The sequence below is a fragment of the Pleuronectes platessa genome, chromosome 1 (assembly GCF_947347685.1).
Source record: "Pleuronectes platessa chromosome 1, fPlePla1.1, whole genome shotgun sequence".
NCBI lineage: Eukaryota > Metazoa > Chordata > Actinopteri > Pleuronectiformes > Pleuronectidae > Pleuronectes > Pleuronectes platessa.
Genome location: NC_070626.1, coordinates 10,564,630 through 10,583,901, shown reverse-complemented (window position 1 = coordinate 10,583,901; position 19,272 = coordinate 10,564,630). Strand labels below are relative to the sequence as shown.

At 39.6% G+C, this 19,272-nt stretch overlaps 1 protein-coding gene across 8 annotated transcripts in view; it reads left to right on the top strand.

Moving 5' to 3' along the window:
- Positions 1 to 19,272, top strand: part of chd9 (chromodomain helicase DNA binding protein 9) — a 76,831-nt gene that overhangs the window by 30,370 nt on the left and 27,189 nt on the right. For all 8 annotated transcript variants that reach the window (XM_053426562.1, XM_053426578.1, XM_053426570.1 and 5 more), the window contains 8 exons: positions 11,973 to 12,078; positions 14,524 to 14,670; positions 15,346 to 15,414; positions 15,711 to 15,766; positions 16,518 to 16,635; positions 16,954 to 17,040; positions 17,306 to 17,443; positions 18,247 to 18,368. In XM_053426562.1, the coding sequence (XP_053282537.1) occupies positions 11,973 to 12,078; positions 14,524 to 14,670; positions 15,346 to 15,414; positions 15,711 to 15,766; positions 16,518 to 16,635; positions 16,954 to 17,040; positions 17,306 to 17,443; positions 18,247 to 18,368 (843 nt within the window). The remainder of the gene's footprint in view (positions 1 to 11,972; positions 12,079 to 14,523; positions 14,671 to 15,345; positions 15,415 to 15,710; positions 15,767 to 16,517; positions 16,636 to 16,953; positions 17,041 to 17,305; positions 17,444 to 18,246; positions 18,369 to 19,272) is intronic.

Below are 19,272 nucleotides of genomic sequence, written 5' to 3'. Positions count from 1 at the left end.
GCAAAAAGATCATCAATTTTGGGGAGAATATTAAAATATTTACTGTGGAGATGCTTGCCTTAAGGTAAAGAGGGAGGTTCCTTCTGAGTTTTCTTATATTGTTTTTAATACTGAAATGAAATTGAGCTGAAACAGCTATGGATGCCTAAGGGGGAGATTTTAATTCCAAAGCACTGGATGTTGCCAGTGGTGAGGAGTTGTGGGATTTGGCTCTGGACCACGTTATTCCACAAAGCTTAATGGAAGAGAAGAATAATTGGTTTTGTCCAGGTAATTGTGTACTCTGAAATGTCAAATGAACTGATGATTTTGAGTTTGTACCGTATCATCTGCATAGAGACAGAATTTATGGCTTGAGTTCAAGTTTGAAATTCCACTGATGCTGTCATTCTGTTGGATAGCAGTAGCTAGTAGCTCTATGAAGATTGCAAAGCCAGAGGGAGAGAGTGGGCATGCTTCTCTGGCCCCCCGTTGTAGTGTGAAGCGTTGAGCAGTGATACTGTTATAACTGTAGCCATAGGTGATTTGTTAAAGGACTCATCGTATGCATCTAGAGAGGTGACTCTTGCATTGATGTTTTTTGTTGTTGCTGGGCAATATGCATCAGGTTGAACAAGCTTCCTGTATTAGTCGATTATGGAATGCCTTTAATGAAGCCTGTTTGATCTGGGTGGATTTGGGTTTTAATGACGCCTACAATCCTTGCAGTTAGTGTTTTGCTGATGGTTTTCATGTCCATGTTAATGAGTGGACCATCATGTCTGTGTTAATGAGTGATATGGGGTGATATCTAGCACAGAGGGTGGGGTCTTTGTTGGGTTTAGGTAGTCTTGAGATCAAAGCTGTATTCATGTGGGCTGGTATATCAATGCACACCTTTTTCCTCCTAACCACCTGGAATCTGTGATGACAGGGTTGATAAAACCATTAGCCTTAAATTAAAGACAGTATAAGACTTGTTAGACAGGAGGGGCAGTTGCCAAGTTGTCTGCAGTCTTTCATTCAAAAGTGTCACTGATAACAGTCCTTGTTATTATGTGGTAATGAGTTTCAGTAACCCATTTTTTTCAGTGTAACCATGCTTGGCCTACATCCAGAAAAAGCATAGTATCAGAATGTATGCAGACTAGCCCGCTTGCATTGCCTGATACACTGTTTTATAGCTCTCATTACAATATGAATTCCAGCCATTGTAGAACATCAAACTATTTAAGTCTGCTCATTTGACAAAATGTCCCTACTTTACATTGGCACAGTGGTGAGAAGATAAAGGGTGAATTTTCCTTTTCGGTTAAGACCTTAATTACTTACTTAAATTTTCAATAACGAACAATGCTTTAGTGCACTGCCTTGCACAAAACAGGGAATGCCCCCATAGATGGTGTTGGCACTTTATCTTGATTGAGCCTCAGACGCAGTCCAAATTGTGTCAGTCACAACACATATGCACTCATTTGTAAAAAGTTATCAGGACAATTCAGATTGTCACGCACACCTTGCCTGAATGGTGCAATGCTGGTTACATCTCTGCCATGCATGATCTTTAATTTCGTCTTTGAGGATGTGGTCATTGTCATCCTTGAAGTAGCTCATTCTCAATGTTCATCCTTTGTTTTAATTGAGAAAAGAAGTTCAGATTCACAGGCCCTCGGCACAAATTCGGCATTGACGTATAGTTCTGTCTCTGTATGACAAGAGGCTTGTGGGAGTGTGTGAATATTTCACCAAGGTGTGAGGTTTCGTAGTTGCTCACGTTAATCAAGCTTTTGCCTCTCTGCAGTAAAAAAGAGGGGACAGGGATTTTCTGAAGAGCTTTACTTGGTGATGAAGCGTTAGTTCTGAATAAGCAACATACATTTTATTCTTGATGATTGTGATGAAGTGGTACAAATATTGTTCCAGGACTGGAATGACTGAATAAATTACAGTAATACAGCCACTTAAGTATTGTGTTCCTTGAAGGACAGTGACAAATTTTCTCTTGGGCAGTCAGGCAGGTGTTGCCTGTGAATCATGAGGAGTCAGAACATGATCAGTCACAGGCTCACGGCACTTTAATGTAAACAGAAAGATACAAATATGAATACTAGAGATGAGCCGGATACTCGGCTGAAACGAGTATCCGGTACGGATAAAGCACTTTTGCCGAGCACGAGTATTATACGAGTAATACGAGTCAATATCTGTGCTCGGACTGAATGAAAATCCTCACACAGCGTCACAGCGCTCCTACCCTTCACACACCGCTCTGCTCACTCACTCACAGAACAGCTCTCTGTCTCTCAGTCACTCAGGTTCGCGGGTCTTTTCCGTTAACGTTTAAGGTTTCTTCAGCTTGAAGTTTGTTTTTATTTCAGCTTGTACTTACTTATTAACCAGTAGAGTTCTGTTAAACGTGGGTTCGTTCAGACGTGGTGCTGGTAGAAAGCGACTCGCGTTGCGTCTCTGCCTGTCGGAGATTTTTTTTTATTTTATTTTTTTAAGTTTTTTTTTTTTTACTTCACGAATTGAATGTCTGACTACTCTCTAGCGTCTGGCTACTCTCTATCTCCCTCTCTCTCTCTCTCCCTCTCTATGCCGGTCGTTGGAGTTTTTTTTTTTTTTTTTAAAACCGTAAGTTGGCTCTAACCAGTTTTATTTTACTTCACGCACTGGTGTCTGACACTTTCTAGGTAGTAGTGGTATAACAAATATTACAAATTAAGCTACACACACTAACACAAACACACACCTGGTGTGGAAATAAATTTAAAAAAAATAAAAAAGTTAAAAAAGAAAGTCATGTTGAGTATGAAAACACTTGTTATTACATTTCACTTCATAATTGCAACAGCATCATTGTTGCAAAATTGTTCTGTAAATAGTTAGTTTGCTATTGTGATCAAAATCATTGATCTGAAGCTCAATGCTGATGCTGTCCTGTAATAGTTTTCTAATCAGCAATAAATATAACAATTTCTGATCAACCCATATCAATTGCATGCTTAAAATAACATACTGGTTAAAGCCCCGCCTGTTTCAAGACAACCCGGCCTACTTTCGGGTTAAATCCAGCCCACTTCCGGGTTAAATCACACCCACTTCCTGGTTAGGCCCCGCCCATTCCGAGTACAGATACGGATACAGATAATTCATATGGTTAACAGATACAGATAATACTGTACTCGCTCATCCCTAATGAATACCACCTTATTGGCATTATCACAAGGTGACCTATTTCTTCTAAAAATGTTTAAAGTATTGTTGTGTTTAAAATAAAAAATACAATTCAACCATAAAAGTGTTTCTTGATTGGACGCTCAAGGACGTATACACAGTTTATCAGTATGACAGCTTTATCTGAAAACGTGTGGACACAAGACAGAGAGGACTCACGCAGGCCTTGCAGACCAAACGTAGCTGTACACTGACTTGGTTGTAAAAGGTGTAATGTGGTGACAAGTCAGAGAGAAGCTTGCTCCATAAGACAGTAGCTGCTGTTTGTACTAGTTGTATGCAGTCCAGAAAGATTTGAGCCAGGGTACTTGCATCAACGTCGTGAACCTATGGCCGTGTTTTCTGTTTCAAACTTTTGTAATACACCGCCACGTTCTCTTTAACCGTCGAGGCCGTCGTGTGATTAACTTCAGTACTGGGTGAGGTCTGAGAGTGGAGATAATCAGGCTACATCCATACTAATACATTTTATTTAGAAAATGGGTGTTTCAAACTAAAACAAGCTCTATCCACACAAGCGACCGGAAAACATGCCTGAAAACGCCTATCACAATACAACTCAATTACACTTGGTATTTGCTGGAATTTTGCAGCTAATATAGCTTGCCTCCAATGTAGGTAAGCAGTTGTATCATTGTGAAATGTAGCATTTAACTGCACAACAGCTGTTGGCAAAGTCAACAGGGACAGTAATGCTTGTAATTGATCATCCATGTTGTGTTCTTGTTGATGATAACACTGGATGTTTTCTTCCAGAAGGGGGTCGAAGTAATTAGAGTCTGATGAATCAATGAATGGTACGTTATGACCGAAAAGACCCAATCAGCAAAGAGCTGTGCAAGTCCACGTCATCATCTCCAAAGATCTTTGTTTCTATCTGTCAAGACTTAAACCCTTCCGTAGAGTTTTAAAAATAAAACCAGCAGCATTATACAAATTTGTTTGCCTCTCTTAAACTCCGGGGTAGTGTGTACACAAGGCGAATCCATAGCAGAGTTGATGTGTTTTCAAATTAAAACGTAGTAGTGTGGATGTAGAATCAGTGAGTGCCGGGAATCAACTAGGGTCTGCTTTCCTCTACTGTATTTGGCTTGATCCACCAAACACAGTGAGTCCTGTTATTTGTTCAGCTGCTTTTATGTAGCAGGAATGTGTGTCTGCACACACTGAGCTGCCGTGAGGGATAGTTGTTCTGTTGCTAATGTGGGGTAATGGAGATGGCCTGCGTACATAATGACAAGATGCTCTAGTGAGGGATGCGTACGTGAGGAGAGTCCTGTTCATAGGTTTGCACCACCCAGGATCTCCCCATAAAATATTAATGCATCTCAGCTGAAAAGGTACTAATCTTCCTCTAAAATGTCATTACTCCAGCCTCCGCTCTGTATAGAGGGTGTTTGGGCTTTGTGTTCAGAAAGCCTGAGGTTGTGTGTGGATTCAGTGTTTATGTTCACACTCTCATTGCATCTGACCGCTTTTAAGCCGAAAATGGGGCCTGAGATAAAACAGTTTTTTGGGATTGCCTGTACTTAAGGCTCAGTTTCTCTGTGACTACTACTGTCTTTCTTCTAACCCAGTGGTTCTCAAAGTGGGGGGGCACGGACACTCTCCAGGGGGGGGCGCAATGTCACAGACAAAAAAAAAGAAAAGAAAGACAGACCACCTGTCGCTTGTTAGTGAAAGCTCCCTCAGTGGTGAATGCTAGGGGCTGGACTGACACAAACAAATCAAACTGTTTCGTTCCTGATTCACCAATAAAAAGAGGAGTGTTATCAATTGAACGCGAGTTACTCGTACACTTCCAAGTATAAAAGTAACTGCAGGCATGCTAAGCGCTCACCCTCACTGAGACGACACCCTGCAGAGTTTGTGCGATTGCTCTAGTTTCCTCTATAATTCAGATATTCATGCTTTATAAACAGTCTTTTTAAAGACTCACTCCTTCCTTAGTAATACCTTCCTGCACTTTTAGCAGGCCTATTCGTAGCCTAATCTAAGGAGTAATTTGCTCCACAGTCTTTTTTAGAAAGCTCATAGCCCCAAGAGCTAGCCTTCTAGCTAGCTAACTTCTTCCAACTGCAGCTAGCCCTTTTCTCCTTAACACCTACCTTTACATCTTCAATCATCCACCGTGTTGCAACAAATAAAACCCCAGCACTTAAATACTATTCTGTGCTGTCCCTGTCTACATTGTGTACTGTTCGGGGGGGCCCCAACTACCCCTAACCAGCTTTGGGGGGGCGCAGCTTGCAAAAGTTTGAGAACCCCTGTACTGTTCTAACCCATGTAATTGCGAATAAGTGCCTTCTGGCTTGCATTGCTAGGTTACTCTACCAGCTGCTCACCGAGTTTGTCAGGGATCATATCATCATATGAGAAATCTGTTGAACTGATGAGGAACATAAATGAAGACAGCTGATTAAAATCTGGATACACCAGGCACAGTGACAGGTGCACTAACATGATCAATATTAAAAAAATAAATAAAAGTGCTTTGATATCAAGCAATCTGGGTGCTTTTTAGGGAAATTCATCAAAGAAAAGCATGGTACATTTTTATAAAATTGTACCATTGTAGAACTATAGAAAGTCTTTGAATTAGTGTTGATAACATCCGCTTATCATTATATTATTAAATTGTTAACAAAAAGTACATTTCTAAGAATTACCAAAGATTAAACATAATGAACTAACAGATCTAATAGACTTTAGACAAATAAGACGGGAAAGCTCCTGCTCATTGCTGCTTGAAGGGAAAATAGCCCTGAGAATCATCTGGTGAAAATTACACATGTCATTTAGAAAACTCATCATTTATAACATTATTATATTGCCCTTTAAATGAGATTTGTATGATTTTTGCTATATCCCAGGCCTTTGAATGGATCATATTAGGAAACAATGATATAAGTTATGTGTATAAAAATATTCAGCAACACAGTCTGTCCCTTGCTGAGACGAGGGTTATTTAGGCCAGGCTTGCGCTATCGCACCTCTCTCCAGGCTGGAATCTGCTTTTTTTAGACACCCTACCTGATGAAAAATAACCTCATATAATCACCAGATGAAAGCACCCAGCCGCTCATTCTGTTTTTTTTGTCTCTCCATCCCCCCTCCTCCTTTTTATTTTTTTCTCCTAATATGAATTTGGGTCCTGCAGCTTGCTCATAGCTGTGCATCTGATGTTTCCTGCTATGAGGCATGTTCTAAATATGCTGATAGTACAAAGCAGCAGGGTAGCTGCAAAATATCCAACAAAATGGTGCTCGTGAGATCAATTACATGATAGAAAATGGAGGTTTTGGTCTCGCGTATATGCTGCAGCATATAGCTGTTCATATTTCACTGCTTGCCTGCTAGCAGTCTAATCTCTTTTCTACCACTTTTTCATTAGGAAAAGCTAAAGCTGTTTTTAAGTGAATGTTTTGCTAGTTAATCCCTCGCAGGGTCGGTACGTGTGCATGTTCAGATGTGTCACTGTGTGATACAGTGTATAAACATGTTGTGTAGTATGCCTTTGTGTTGAAAGTCATGCAAGTCATCCTGTATCTGTAACTCATTTTAAAAATGTTTGCTGAATAAAGCAGAAATGCCCTGTGTGCCCATGTGTGCACTGCTGCACATGTCTTTGAGATGGGTCTTGATGGTGCTGTTACTCCAGTTTCCAGTTGTGAACTGTGTGGCAGAGATTATAGCCTTTCATTCATAAGAATGGCTATTTCCTGACGAGGATCAGATCTGCTGTTTGAATAATCCCCTCAGGATGAGAAACACACCGGTTTTGAGTATAACTCAGTCACACACCATCATTATTCCTGAGGTAGACCAACTTAAATTTGATGAAGGCCCCTCTGAGATGCCGAAGCATTTCATTGCCTTCTTGGCTTGCAAAGCACCTTCATATCTTTATGCTATTAGAATCAAATCCTCACACATTGTCTCCAAGTGGTGGCATGCCAAGTAGGGCAGGACAACACTTGGGGGACAAGGCATGGAGGTTATTTGCCACAATAGGAGAATGGAAGCTAAGTCAGCCTCCAACCGCAAGTAGCCCAGACATGGGCAAAGTACGGCCCGCAGGCTTTTTAATCCGGCCCGCCGAACTTGTCCAAATATTTAAAGGACTCATCGTATGCCCATTTTACCACAAGTTGATATGGTTCCTTGGGGTCTTAATGAAATATCTGTAACATACTTTGGTCAAAATACCACAAGGATCATTTAAAACGGCACCATTTTTACCCTGTCTAAAACAGCCCTCCTCAGATTGATCTGTTTTGAGTGCCCCGCCCCCCCTCTCACGCTAACACTCGCGAGCTAATGCGCTCCACCGGCGTGGCTCCGTCTGCGCCGTCCCCCCGGGGAGAGACGGCGGGGAGCCGGGCCGCATTGCTATGAAGCATGCTAACTACACTAGCAAGCAGTCAACGCAATAACGGGCGGCTACGGCTCAGAGGTTGGCGGCTAATGTACAGACTCTGCAATGTTTTTTTTGGTGGCATTTGAATAAGCAAAGGCTAGCAAGCCTTTCTCTGAAGGCGAGTTTTTGTTAAATTGCCGTGCAAATAAATGCTTTGCTACTTGTTAAAGGCCAAATCCTTTCATGTTATGATTTTTCCATGTCATTTATATTAGTTCACAAAAGCACTCCATCCATCTGGTCCTGGCCCGGCCCCTCTGTCAAATTTTACAACCCGTTGTGGCCCGCGAGTCAAAAAAGTTTGCCCACCCCTGATCTAGCCTGTCACTGTGGTATCCTATCATCAGGGATCAATCTGTTGTGTCAGATCAGGGGCAGCTGTAGTCTAATAAGAGATGCAAGATTATGCCGAAAGGATAGCCACTTTAAATCATGGTGGCAAGAAAAATAATCACCTTGTCCTCCATCAGTAGCAAACATTAAGAGCAGCACATATGGTCAAGATGATGTACAAATATGAAACTGTGCATTATAAGATTACGCATTTATAAAATTAGAGAGGAACAGTTTCTCGTAGGATAAAGGTATCTGGGGGAGTCGGAGCTGAAAGATAATATTTAATGTGATATAGAATGGAAATTATATTGATACAATCATTTTGTCTGTATCAACATCATTGAGCAAATACTTTAAATGTGGTATGTAATAAATAAACAGAAAATGATATATATTAAACCTACAAATAAAGTAATGTATTTCTCCTAAAATAACTGGCCTGTTGTGAAGGATCCAAATGAAACCGAATGAGACACTCAGTGAGCTATCAAAACATAAAACCTGCTTTTATTTGTCTAAAAGTTGCAACTTAACTGTTTTTATATTGATTCTTCTTGAGTCATGTTCCATAGGTTACCTTGACTAGCAGTTTGTTCTAAATATACGGTGCAGGTGTGATGTTATGATTGAAGTGAACTGTGTTGAAATAAATTCAATTTTATTTTCAATTCATCATACAGTATACAGCCGTCCTCTTGTGAAGCAAACACTTTTGCCAGTTTTTCTGTATTAGATTTAGGGAAAATCTACTTATCAGCTTGACCACTTGTCACTTGTAAAGGCCAGTGGTCAGCGGATATGATTTCTATGGCATTCACACTGCCTGTGCAAAATCTCTCCTCTGAGCTCTTTACGTACATCGGGGAGTCTTGACTTTGACCCTGAAACCTGAAAGCCGACTGCTTTCATACCTCTCCATCTGAGTGAGAGGTTGATTTGAAAGACTGCATTTGCTCCCTGTCATTTAACTTCATATATTTGAGCTGCTGGGGAGGCTATCCATTCACAGGAAGTGTGCGTGTTAGCGTTGGTGTTTGCAAACCCCTGGGTGGTCCTGCGTGTACCGGCTACAGCAGGATGGAACAGGCTGTAACCGTCACTAAAATGTGGCTCAGACTTTGTGTATTTCGATTTGAGTGTGTGTGCGTGCATGTGGAAGATATACTTATCTTCATATTAAGCTTTAACTAGACCACATTGTTGTAAATGCCTACTTACGTGCAGTGCCAAGGAGCCATCTCCCCATCAATATTCTCTGTCTGTTCTGGCTCAACTGATGATTTCAGAGCCCACAAGTATCTTGTTTCACAGTTCAGGTTTTCCCATATGGGGATCAGAGAGATGCTTTATCCCTGTTACTTTGTGTTAGCTGCCGAGCTGCTGCCTGGTGATGTGACACTGTTGTTCAGCAAGGCCTGAATTCTCAGCCAGCTTTTTATTTAGTCCAGAAAGAATGTTGTGTTCTATCCCATTCAGCTGCTTTATCTCTTTTTTCTCTCTCTGTCTAATCTTCAGGGTGTCATAGCTTGTTATTTTTTTTTTCACCTTCACTATGTCACCCTGACTTGGCATATTTCTCAGCCATTCATCGTGCCAGCGGACATGCACCAGGGTCGTTTTTCACAGGAAGTGATGTCACCATGAACATTACCGCCCACATTGTCAAATGCCTTCCCCAGGGCAGGTTGCGTGGCAACCGTAAAGTGTCATTGTTAAGAGGATTTGTGAAATGTAATATCATCCAGAGGGGGCAGGGACAGCCCTTAGCACAGTGCTGCTGGAGGAACCTGCTGTTTCCTACTTTCTACAGTCGGATAATACAATAGGCATGTGTGTGTGTTCAGGTCCTAAATGTCTCAAATACAGATTAGTCTGTATGGGCTTTTCCCTTTGGCCTTTTTGTGGAAAACTACGCAGTTGTGAGTGATCCATTGAAATCTTTGTTTTCAAGGTGCTGTTGCTTTTGTGACAACTAGTCCGGTTAGTTAGACAAGCTTATCTTGTTTAAAGAATGTCAAACCCAAAGGTCTAAACATTTTTAGGGAATTCAGCAAACATAAATCTGTCTTTGTGTTTAAACTACTGAAACATTTAGTTATTTATTTTTATTTTGGTCCGTGCATCAGTCATATTCTGTTGATTACCTCAGCAAAGGAACTAATATTTTTTGTAGTGGTTTGGACCCAGAGAATCTCTCTAGTTAATTGAAGAGCTTTTCAACACCAAAATGAACTGAGCTGACAAGACTAGAAGAGAGGTCTTAACGTTCAACCAAAGCTGAAGTTAAGAACATTTTCACAGTTTATTGTGTAGATAACATAGTGCTGTATCACCCAAAACACAGTGAATGTTTTGTTGTTGTTATTATTTCTCTTATCTCCACATTGTATGATGATTATTAAGATAGAGACAGGATAAAAAGGGAACGACATCTCAAACATTTTAACTTGTGACAGGAAAAGTCAGGGGTTCCTGATACTATTATTGACAGCTCCGTTGTTTTCCCTCATGTCTCAGTAATTATTTAATCGTTTATTTTCTGTGTTAATGCTTTCTTTTTCTTTCTAAAAATATGAACTGCAACATCAACAAACGTCAGTTACAGACTTCTTGACGACAGTAACCTTGTTCATACCCACAGGTTATAAGAAAGTAATGTTGATGTGAATCATGATCACATTACACTTAGCAAATGATTGGTTAACTTACATGAGAATGTGTTGCTAGTATGGGAATCTTTGTTCACATGTTCGGTATGAGTCATTGTAATCTCCTATGAACAAGCCCACAGGGACATCCTCCTCCTCAACAGACATGTACCTGCTCATGCACCTGTGTGTCTGACTGCGTGTGTATGTGTTAGAGTATCTGCATTATAAAAGCACGTTGGAAAGAGAGAGAGGGGGAAGATGTTGTTTTGAGTCCGTATGTTAGCACCACTAGTGTTTTTATTTTTTCCCATTAGCATCTGATCAAGCCAGAGATCTGGCGCCTGTGGCTTCCAAGAGATAATACATGTGGAGAGGAAGTGTGTGCATATGTTGTGAGAGAACATATGGGGAAAGGTCACAGAAATAACGTGTGACTGTGTGTGAAAGAGAGAACAGAGAGGAAGAGTATGAAGCCCTGGTAAATAGAAGCTTTCATCTGTTCATTGTGCAGTTTGCTACTATCTGCGCTCTTAATAACATTATCCCTGCAGTTTGTCTTGATACTGCAATTCTATATTAGGTTATAGGGAGAATTTCAACACTCAAACTCGCAATGGTAGTTTAAAGAGAAAAAAAACAATTTACCTAATTATCACTGAATCAATGTTGATCTGAATCTTCAGGCTAGCCGGGAGCTTCAGCAGGGCACTGAATTATAAAGTAAATGCAAGCAACCATTGTAAGCAACTCCTTCTTGTGAGGATAACTCACAATCCTGCTGTTGTACATGTGTTGAGGTTAAAAAACACAGAAGTAAACCTACACAACTTGTTCTGCTTTTGCAAACTGGTGCAAGCTACAGTTTGTAAGTGCAATAAACAGTCAAATGACCAAATGGTGTTGGAAGTTTATTCTTTCTGCAAGACGTCCGTGATGACATAGTGATTGTCAGTCGTCTGTTACGATCCTTTGATATAGGACAATCTATTTAAGACAGTATCCTACCCAAGCAGTTCTTAGTCCAACCAGGAAAAGCAGAAATGAAAGAGTATTCAAGTTAAGTAAAGTTTAGAATATGATTCATTTCCTCAGCCTCTGTACTTCACCGGATCTGTTCAGCCAGAATTGCTTTGTCTCTCAGTCAACTTGTAGGAGTTTATTGGTTTGAGAATCCTGTATTTTTTATAATGCTTTAAGAATTTTAAGATGTGTGGAATTCATAAACACTTAAACATACCTTGATTTTGAAAGAAAAAGTAAATTAATTTCATAACATTCCTAAAGACTGTCTTTGCAGGTGTTCAATCTGAGTTTTATAGTTAAGGAACTTGTCTTATTCTCTCATTCAGGAAAATTGTCATCAAGATTGGAAAGAAGAAAAAGCGAAAGCCAGAGTCTTCAGAGGGGGAGTCTGGCGATGACCCTCCAACTCGACACGTCTCTAAAGATGATTCTGTAAGATCCAGTATACACTCTGCACACACTCACTCTCAAACATATAACCACACAGTACAAGTCACCATTATTGTAAATGGGACTGTAATTATTAGAAGGGTATATCATTTTATTTTAACAAACGAAATATTTGAAACCTAGATCGTGAGGCAATTTTATTTGGGAATTTTGATCCTTTAACTTCGCACATCATTATAATCATTTATGAAGCCAAATATCTGCTGAAAAGAAAAGGTTGCTACTGTCTCTGTAACACTGGTACGAGGCAGTGAGTGAAGTGGTGTCCTCGGCCTGACTGTTCCCGCTGGAGGAAGGCTGCACAGCTTTAGTTTGAGCCTGGGAGGATAGACTGTGGTTCATCTGCGGTTCAAACAGAGGTCACGCAGTGGATGGCTATCTCAAGTAAACAAAATGTATCTGTGCTAATGCTGCAAATTGACAGCATAGCAGCATTCATCTGCATCTGCAAACACCTAAATATATATATATATATAAAGAAAATATATGTGGTATTTTTAATTTTATGATGTTCATCTGCATGAATTAGATGTTCATCTGCCTGAATTAGATGTTCAACTGCCTGAATTAGATGTTCATCATTAACAATCCATTTGATAGGGAACGTCATTCCCGCTGGGTTGTTTGTTTTTATTTTTATTTTTGATAACAGAAAATCAAATGATCACATTATTTGATCAAATCCAGAGCAATGATTTGACTTTGCCGCAACACGTCTCTCTCCTTTCTGCGTCCTATCCAGACCGCTGCCTTTGATATAATTACCCTCTGTAAATGGCGCCCCTGGCCTTAATTAAAACAGGCTGTTGATGACTCATTTAGGATGATACCGTGGAAGAAGTCAAAGTAGTATGGCCGACAGCTAGAAGAGAAGCATGGCCTCCTCGGGGGGGTTCAGGTCTATTGTCGTGGCGCATGGCAGGTTCGACTTTCCAGCTGCTGGTCAGCTTAGGTTTAGGGAGGAGAGGGTGTATCTCCATGGGGATATTATACTCCACACCTAATTAACTTTGGCTCAGTGGCATTTATTCCTAATTAACTACATATTATCATTAGGAGGGGCTCATGTATTGATGCAGGATACAGCGGCCTACACATATGATAATTAGGCTTGACAGGGAGGAACAGGAAGAAGACTGATTTTAAAACACACGATTTTCTGACTGCTTTTTCTGAGAGTTTTGCTCTATTTCTTACTTGGTATTTGGAAATTTAACCAGGTCATGCATGGGTTATTCATGACATATTATCATTTTCAACATGGAATAGTGTGACTCTTAAATGTTAGTCATTTAGGTTTTTCAACCTTTACCAAAACATATAGAGTGAGTATGTTAAGAGTGAAACTAGATTGTCTACTGGGGTTTATACAACGAAAGTTGTGACTTTGATGAAGACAGTAATGGTTAATAAGCACACTGAGGGAGACTGTTAATCAGTACAGTTCTCTGCACTGTACTAATTTAGGCACTAAAATTAAAAAGCAGATGCTCAAAAAAATAATCCCTTGAATGTTTTTTGCATCAATTATCTTCATAAAGTGCAGTAAACAGTAAAAGCTTACATCTGCCTTTAAAACAGCAACAATCATTCAAGTACACGTTGGGGCCAGAGTGCAGCTTGGGCCGCTTTTTCGGTTTGAACCTCTCCAAGCCCGAGTGAAAGTAAGTTAAACAAAGATAATGTAAACTGCACTGAGTTAGTGTTACCCTGCCCCCGGCATACATGGTTATCATTTTATCCATGATTGCAAACACATAGACATTTGCAGTGTAGATAGGCTTGCCCGGTCAATGTGACTGTAACTGACCCACACCTGAATATTTTTTGAAAATCTTTGTTTAGACCCGGCCTTGTTTCGAGTATCCACAGTATATTGTGCTCTGATTTGCAATTTACCTGTCAGGTAGTTTGTTACAAGCATCTTGGAGAGCCTGCCCCAGTTTTTGTGTTGATTTAGTTTCAGTTTCTTAATGTGATCCCTGACTGACCCTGTTATGTTGAGATCAAGACACTGGGATTGAAACCATCTGGACTCTGGTCAGGTTTCCAGTTGGTTGTTCATGACTCTGAGTTTTTGTTTGAGGTTTTTGTCCTGCTGCAGAATGATCAGACACATTGCTGATGGTATTGAGCTAATGTAAAAATCTAAACATGTTAAGTGTGTGCAGTACTGTATATAGTGCTACATAAATAGTAGTCACCAATGTGTACTGTAGAAAATGGTCATTGGTCATTCATTAGTCGCTGCAGTCTACACATCTCTCCCAGGCTACCTGTTGCAACCTCAGCAGGGCCATTGTCGGGTTTGGAAATTAAAAAAAAAAAATGTTTTCCTTGACCACCAAGGTTTGGTAATCAATTAAATGATTGTTATTTTTCACTTATGAAATGGTGAACTTTTCCCTCCTTATATTTATTTTCTAGAAGAGGAGATCTAATCGCCAGGTGAAGAGGAAGAAGTACGCTGAGGAGCTGGAGGCCAGGATGTCCGATGAGGAAGTCAAGGTTATAGTCAAGGCCAAGAAAAGCAACACTGCAGCATCCAAGGAGCATGCACTTCAACTCTTTGTAGTAAGAATTCCTGCCTACAACTTCCACATAGCTCTAAGTTGAGTTTTACATGACAAATACTGTACCAGAGTGCAGAGTGCAGCCAAATTAATTTCACTGATGATTCAGTCTAAATTTTAAATTATTTTGTTGGTGGCAATAATGTGCATAAACATTAAAAAGATCAGGTTTTGTAGATGAAGAGCAGGATTACAGTGAAGTGCAGCACGGCCTGTTCTTTTTACTATCGAATTGTCACATATAAACCTGGACTGATGCAGAATTAAAGAGAGAAGATACATATTCAGTGCCCATTTTTTATTATTCAACAGCATTGGAATCAGCAGGAGACTTATTAAGAAAAGCTATGGCCAAAACCATTTTTCTAGAATAATGCAGTTTCACCCTGCTTTCTGTTTTATAAATCAATCATAGGTTTTACATCATCTTTTATATTTGTGTTGTCCAAAATCACAAATTTACCAAACATTTCATATTGATCAGGATGAAAAAACTGTATAAACCACAGGTAAATCACAATCATGTGCACACTGTTTTTATTATGTATTTATATTACCACACAATATTGTTTATACCTTGCACTTTAGTATAGAGTATTTACATTAAGTGTCCTTTTTATGTTTGCTCTGAGAGACATACATTACATTAAAGGTTTTATGTTTATTGCATCTGTAGGAGAATCCCAGTGAAGAAGATGCTGCTGTTGTCGACAAAATAATGTCTTCTCGTGTCCTTAAGAAGGAGGTAAAAACAATTTGTTGGTTCAAATTTTCCGTGGTTTTAATTGATTGTAAGAGATGCAGTAAATTGCTGCACAATTTTTGTATAAGTTACATTACAATTACTTTGCAAGATGGTGAGATTTGAATTATTTATTATAAGTAACACTGTCAGCATTATTTTACTGTTTTATGTTAAAAGATTTGTCTTTAAAAATGAAATAACTTTCTATAGTGTAAATCAGTAAAAAATTTAAAAAAACATGTTTCAAGTTTGTCTCTAATTCAGTGTTTTCCTGTTATTTTTAAATCTGTCTTTAGGTCTCTCCAGGAGTTGTCATCGAAGTGGAGGAGTTTTTCGTAAAATATAAAAACTAGTAAGTTCATTGTTCGGTCGTAGACTCTGTTGTTCATTTTCAAGTGAGCACTGTTTTTATGAATTTCATTATGAAGCTTAATCAAAATCTGATTAAACTTCTACAATAAAATATTATCTTTTTGGTTTAGTGATCATTGTTTGATAATCTTTGAATAGTGATAGATTGAATGCAACTATATTGATTCAAAAAATAACTTATATATAATATATTTTTTTATTTCTGTTGTAAAACATCCCAAGTTTTAGAACAAAAAATCTTTCAACACCTTCAGAAAATCAGGCATGTTGAAATGATTCTGAATAAGGACTATACTATATGAATACACAAACACACAAGGCATCCTTGAAACATATTTTGCAATAGTGATTTAATTTCTTGATTATGTACTCAGGGATATTATTAAAACAAATCTAGCTGCTCCCCACAGCAAATTATCAGTCTGAGAGTTTTGGAAATTAGGATTTATGAACCGTAGTTTTACTTCCCCAGCCTTGCAGAGAAGTAATTTATTTTCACATGACAGATAATCTGTCATCAGCAAGATTGCGTTCATACATTTTCAGCTTAATGATAAAAAGGGTGGAGATATGAATTTCACATTTAACATGTTATAAACCACATGTGATTGAAGAGTCATGTGTCTGAAATCTGTAAAAGACAACGTGATCACATCTGTGTTTTCCCCAAATACCGGTAAATGTAATGGTTTTTCATTGTAGTCTTATTGTGTGTGTGTGTGTGTGTGTAGCTCCTACCTACACTGTGAGTGGGCCACGGAGCAGCAGCTGGTGAAGGACAAGAGGATTCAGCAGAAGATCAAACGCTTCAAGATGAAACAAGCACATAGGGCACTCTTCTTCGCAAATGTAAGGCTGTGTGTTTGTTTGTAGACATAAATTGTATGCACATATTGGGCAAAAGTTATGAAGCAGGTGTTTGTTTCCACAATATGATGTCTTCTAGGACATTTGTGTTTAGTGTACATGGATATAAATATTGTGTATGTGGATGTTTAATATATTTTTTTAAGTAGGTTTGTGTGGGCAGGCACATCTGTTTGCATATATTTGAATCTCTGTACTCACTCAGTTGATACAGCGCTGATGCTCGTCCCAGATGGTGAGTGGGCACTTAGGTTTATTCTCTCTGTCTCTCTTACCCTCGTCTTTCTTTCTGTCTCTCAGATGGAGGAGGACCCCTATAACCCCGACTATGTAGAGGTAGACAGAGTGCTTGAGGTGTCGTATTGTGAGGACAAAGACACAGGAGAGGTAAAGCGAGTCCTCTTTCATTTGCTAATCATATCTTAGTGGCATGCATGTGGTTATTGTGTCTACATGCCTGAACACGTTTGACATTTTTTGCAGCATTTTTTCCTCCTTTCAATATATCCTCGACACTACTGATATCTTTGTATCTCACAAGTGCCCAAGGCCATCCTAATGGGCTTCCCTGCAGCCTTTGTTAATATTATAAAAGCAGAGCGTGGCCTCTCTCTAGTCTTTTCCAGTGTTAAATCTTCTCTGCCTCCTGCAGGAGGTGGTGTACTACCTGGTGAAGTGGTGCTCTCTGCCTTATGAGGACAGCACCTGGGAGCTAAAGGACGACGTGGATCAGGGCAAGATTGAAGAGTTTGAGCAGCTGCAGGCAGCCAAGCCAGACTCACGCAGGATGGTAGGTTTTGCCCACACATCCCCTATCACTGTAATTTATTTTTCTGTGATTGCTATTTTACAGTATACACATATACACATATTGTTGCTGCCATTTTGATTTGCTAGTAAGTGTGCTGCCCTTTAAAGAAAACCTGCTCTTCATAATTATACAGATTTCCTGTAGGCTAGAATGTGTAAGCATCTCATCCACCCACATAAGCTTGGTGAAATTATAGGCATCATTAGCCAAACATTAAAACACATTCATACTCTAAAATATAAAAACTGAATTCCAAAGATTTCCCTGAGATTATCCAGATGGCCTGTATATGAGGACGCAAATGTTAAAGTCACTTAGTTATTGCAGAGAATCTCCAGAGTTTCTCCTGCGAGCCCACTCTGGATCGTGTTCTATTGAGGCCATGTGAGAATACAGCAGGAGATTCTCCGGAGGATTCACAGCAAATGTTTGGTTGGTTGAGTTTCTAACACATGACGAACGCATAGTTGAAAAAAACTAAAATCCTAAAAAAGCGATCTCTGCGGTGGAAAATTTGAAGTCACGTCCTGCCTTCTGCCTGCTCTGCTCCCTTTTGCCTGATGATTTTGTTGTTGTTGTGAACCTCTCTGATCAGAGAATGTCCTTGAATTTGATGGAGGTGGGCCTAGGAGGTCCTTGAATTAAGAAGGTGTGAATGTTGATGGGAATGTTACTGCTCTATCATTATGTACTGGGTAGAGTCGTATGTGGTCATCCAAAATATAAATGTATATTAATCATCCAATCTGCCATTAAACTCTTCCTTAAAACTTGTCACTTAGGATCGTCCCCCAGCTAATCTGTGGAAGAAGAGGGAGCACTCGAGGGAATACAATAGCGGCAACAGCCTCAGGGACTACCAGCTCGAGGGAGTCAACTGGCTCCTCTTCAATTGGTACAACAGGTTAGTTATAAGTACGGTATATACATACCTTCACACACATACAGCCCTCTACACCCACTGGGGGCCACAGGGCAGAATCTGTATGTTTGTTATGTAAGCAGTATCTACAACCCGGATCTTGACCAGGACATGATGCAGTAACTTTATAGTCATAAGACCTATGACTGAACCAGACATATTACACAATATATAGATTGTGTTGTGGTTAGCTATTGACCGATGCTGTTTTATACCAATTTTCTGCCAATACAGCCTTACATGATCAGCAGGTTGCAGAGAACAAGGGGAGACATGCAAAATATACGTGCATCACACAGATCATGATGTTTTGTTGCTGTAATGCTTTATATCGACTTGAATTACAGAGCTTTCATTTAGAAAAGTTGTGAACTTGGCTCTGAAGATAGGGTTGGTTGCCTAACAGACCTCTGAAATGGTTGACACACATGTGAACTGAAATGAGGCTAATTCAGTTTTATGAAAAGTATTGACTATTAAATCTTTCTTGCAGATAAACTAGGTAGGATGAACACAAATTTCCATATGGAAAACTAGTGGATTCATACACTTTAACACCTCATGCAAAATCTTAAGTATCTTTATACATGTTTTTTTTAAGCTTCAGTGATCCCATACTTATAGCATATGACAGTGCATTTATTGATTCAGAGATTTTGCATGGGCACATTGCATTATAAGAGGTGTCTTCTTTGTGCACCGGAACAGCAGATGAATAATGAATCACTTTTCCTGCAGTATGTGTGCGTGGATCATGCTGCGATTTGGCCGTATTCCCATTATTTGCCTGGGCCTGCGAGGAGTCAAATTTCCTGTCAAGATGCACACTGCTGCAGCAACAATTGCTTTCCCCCCACCCACGACCACAAAAGAAACACTGCACAGT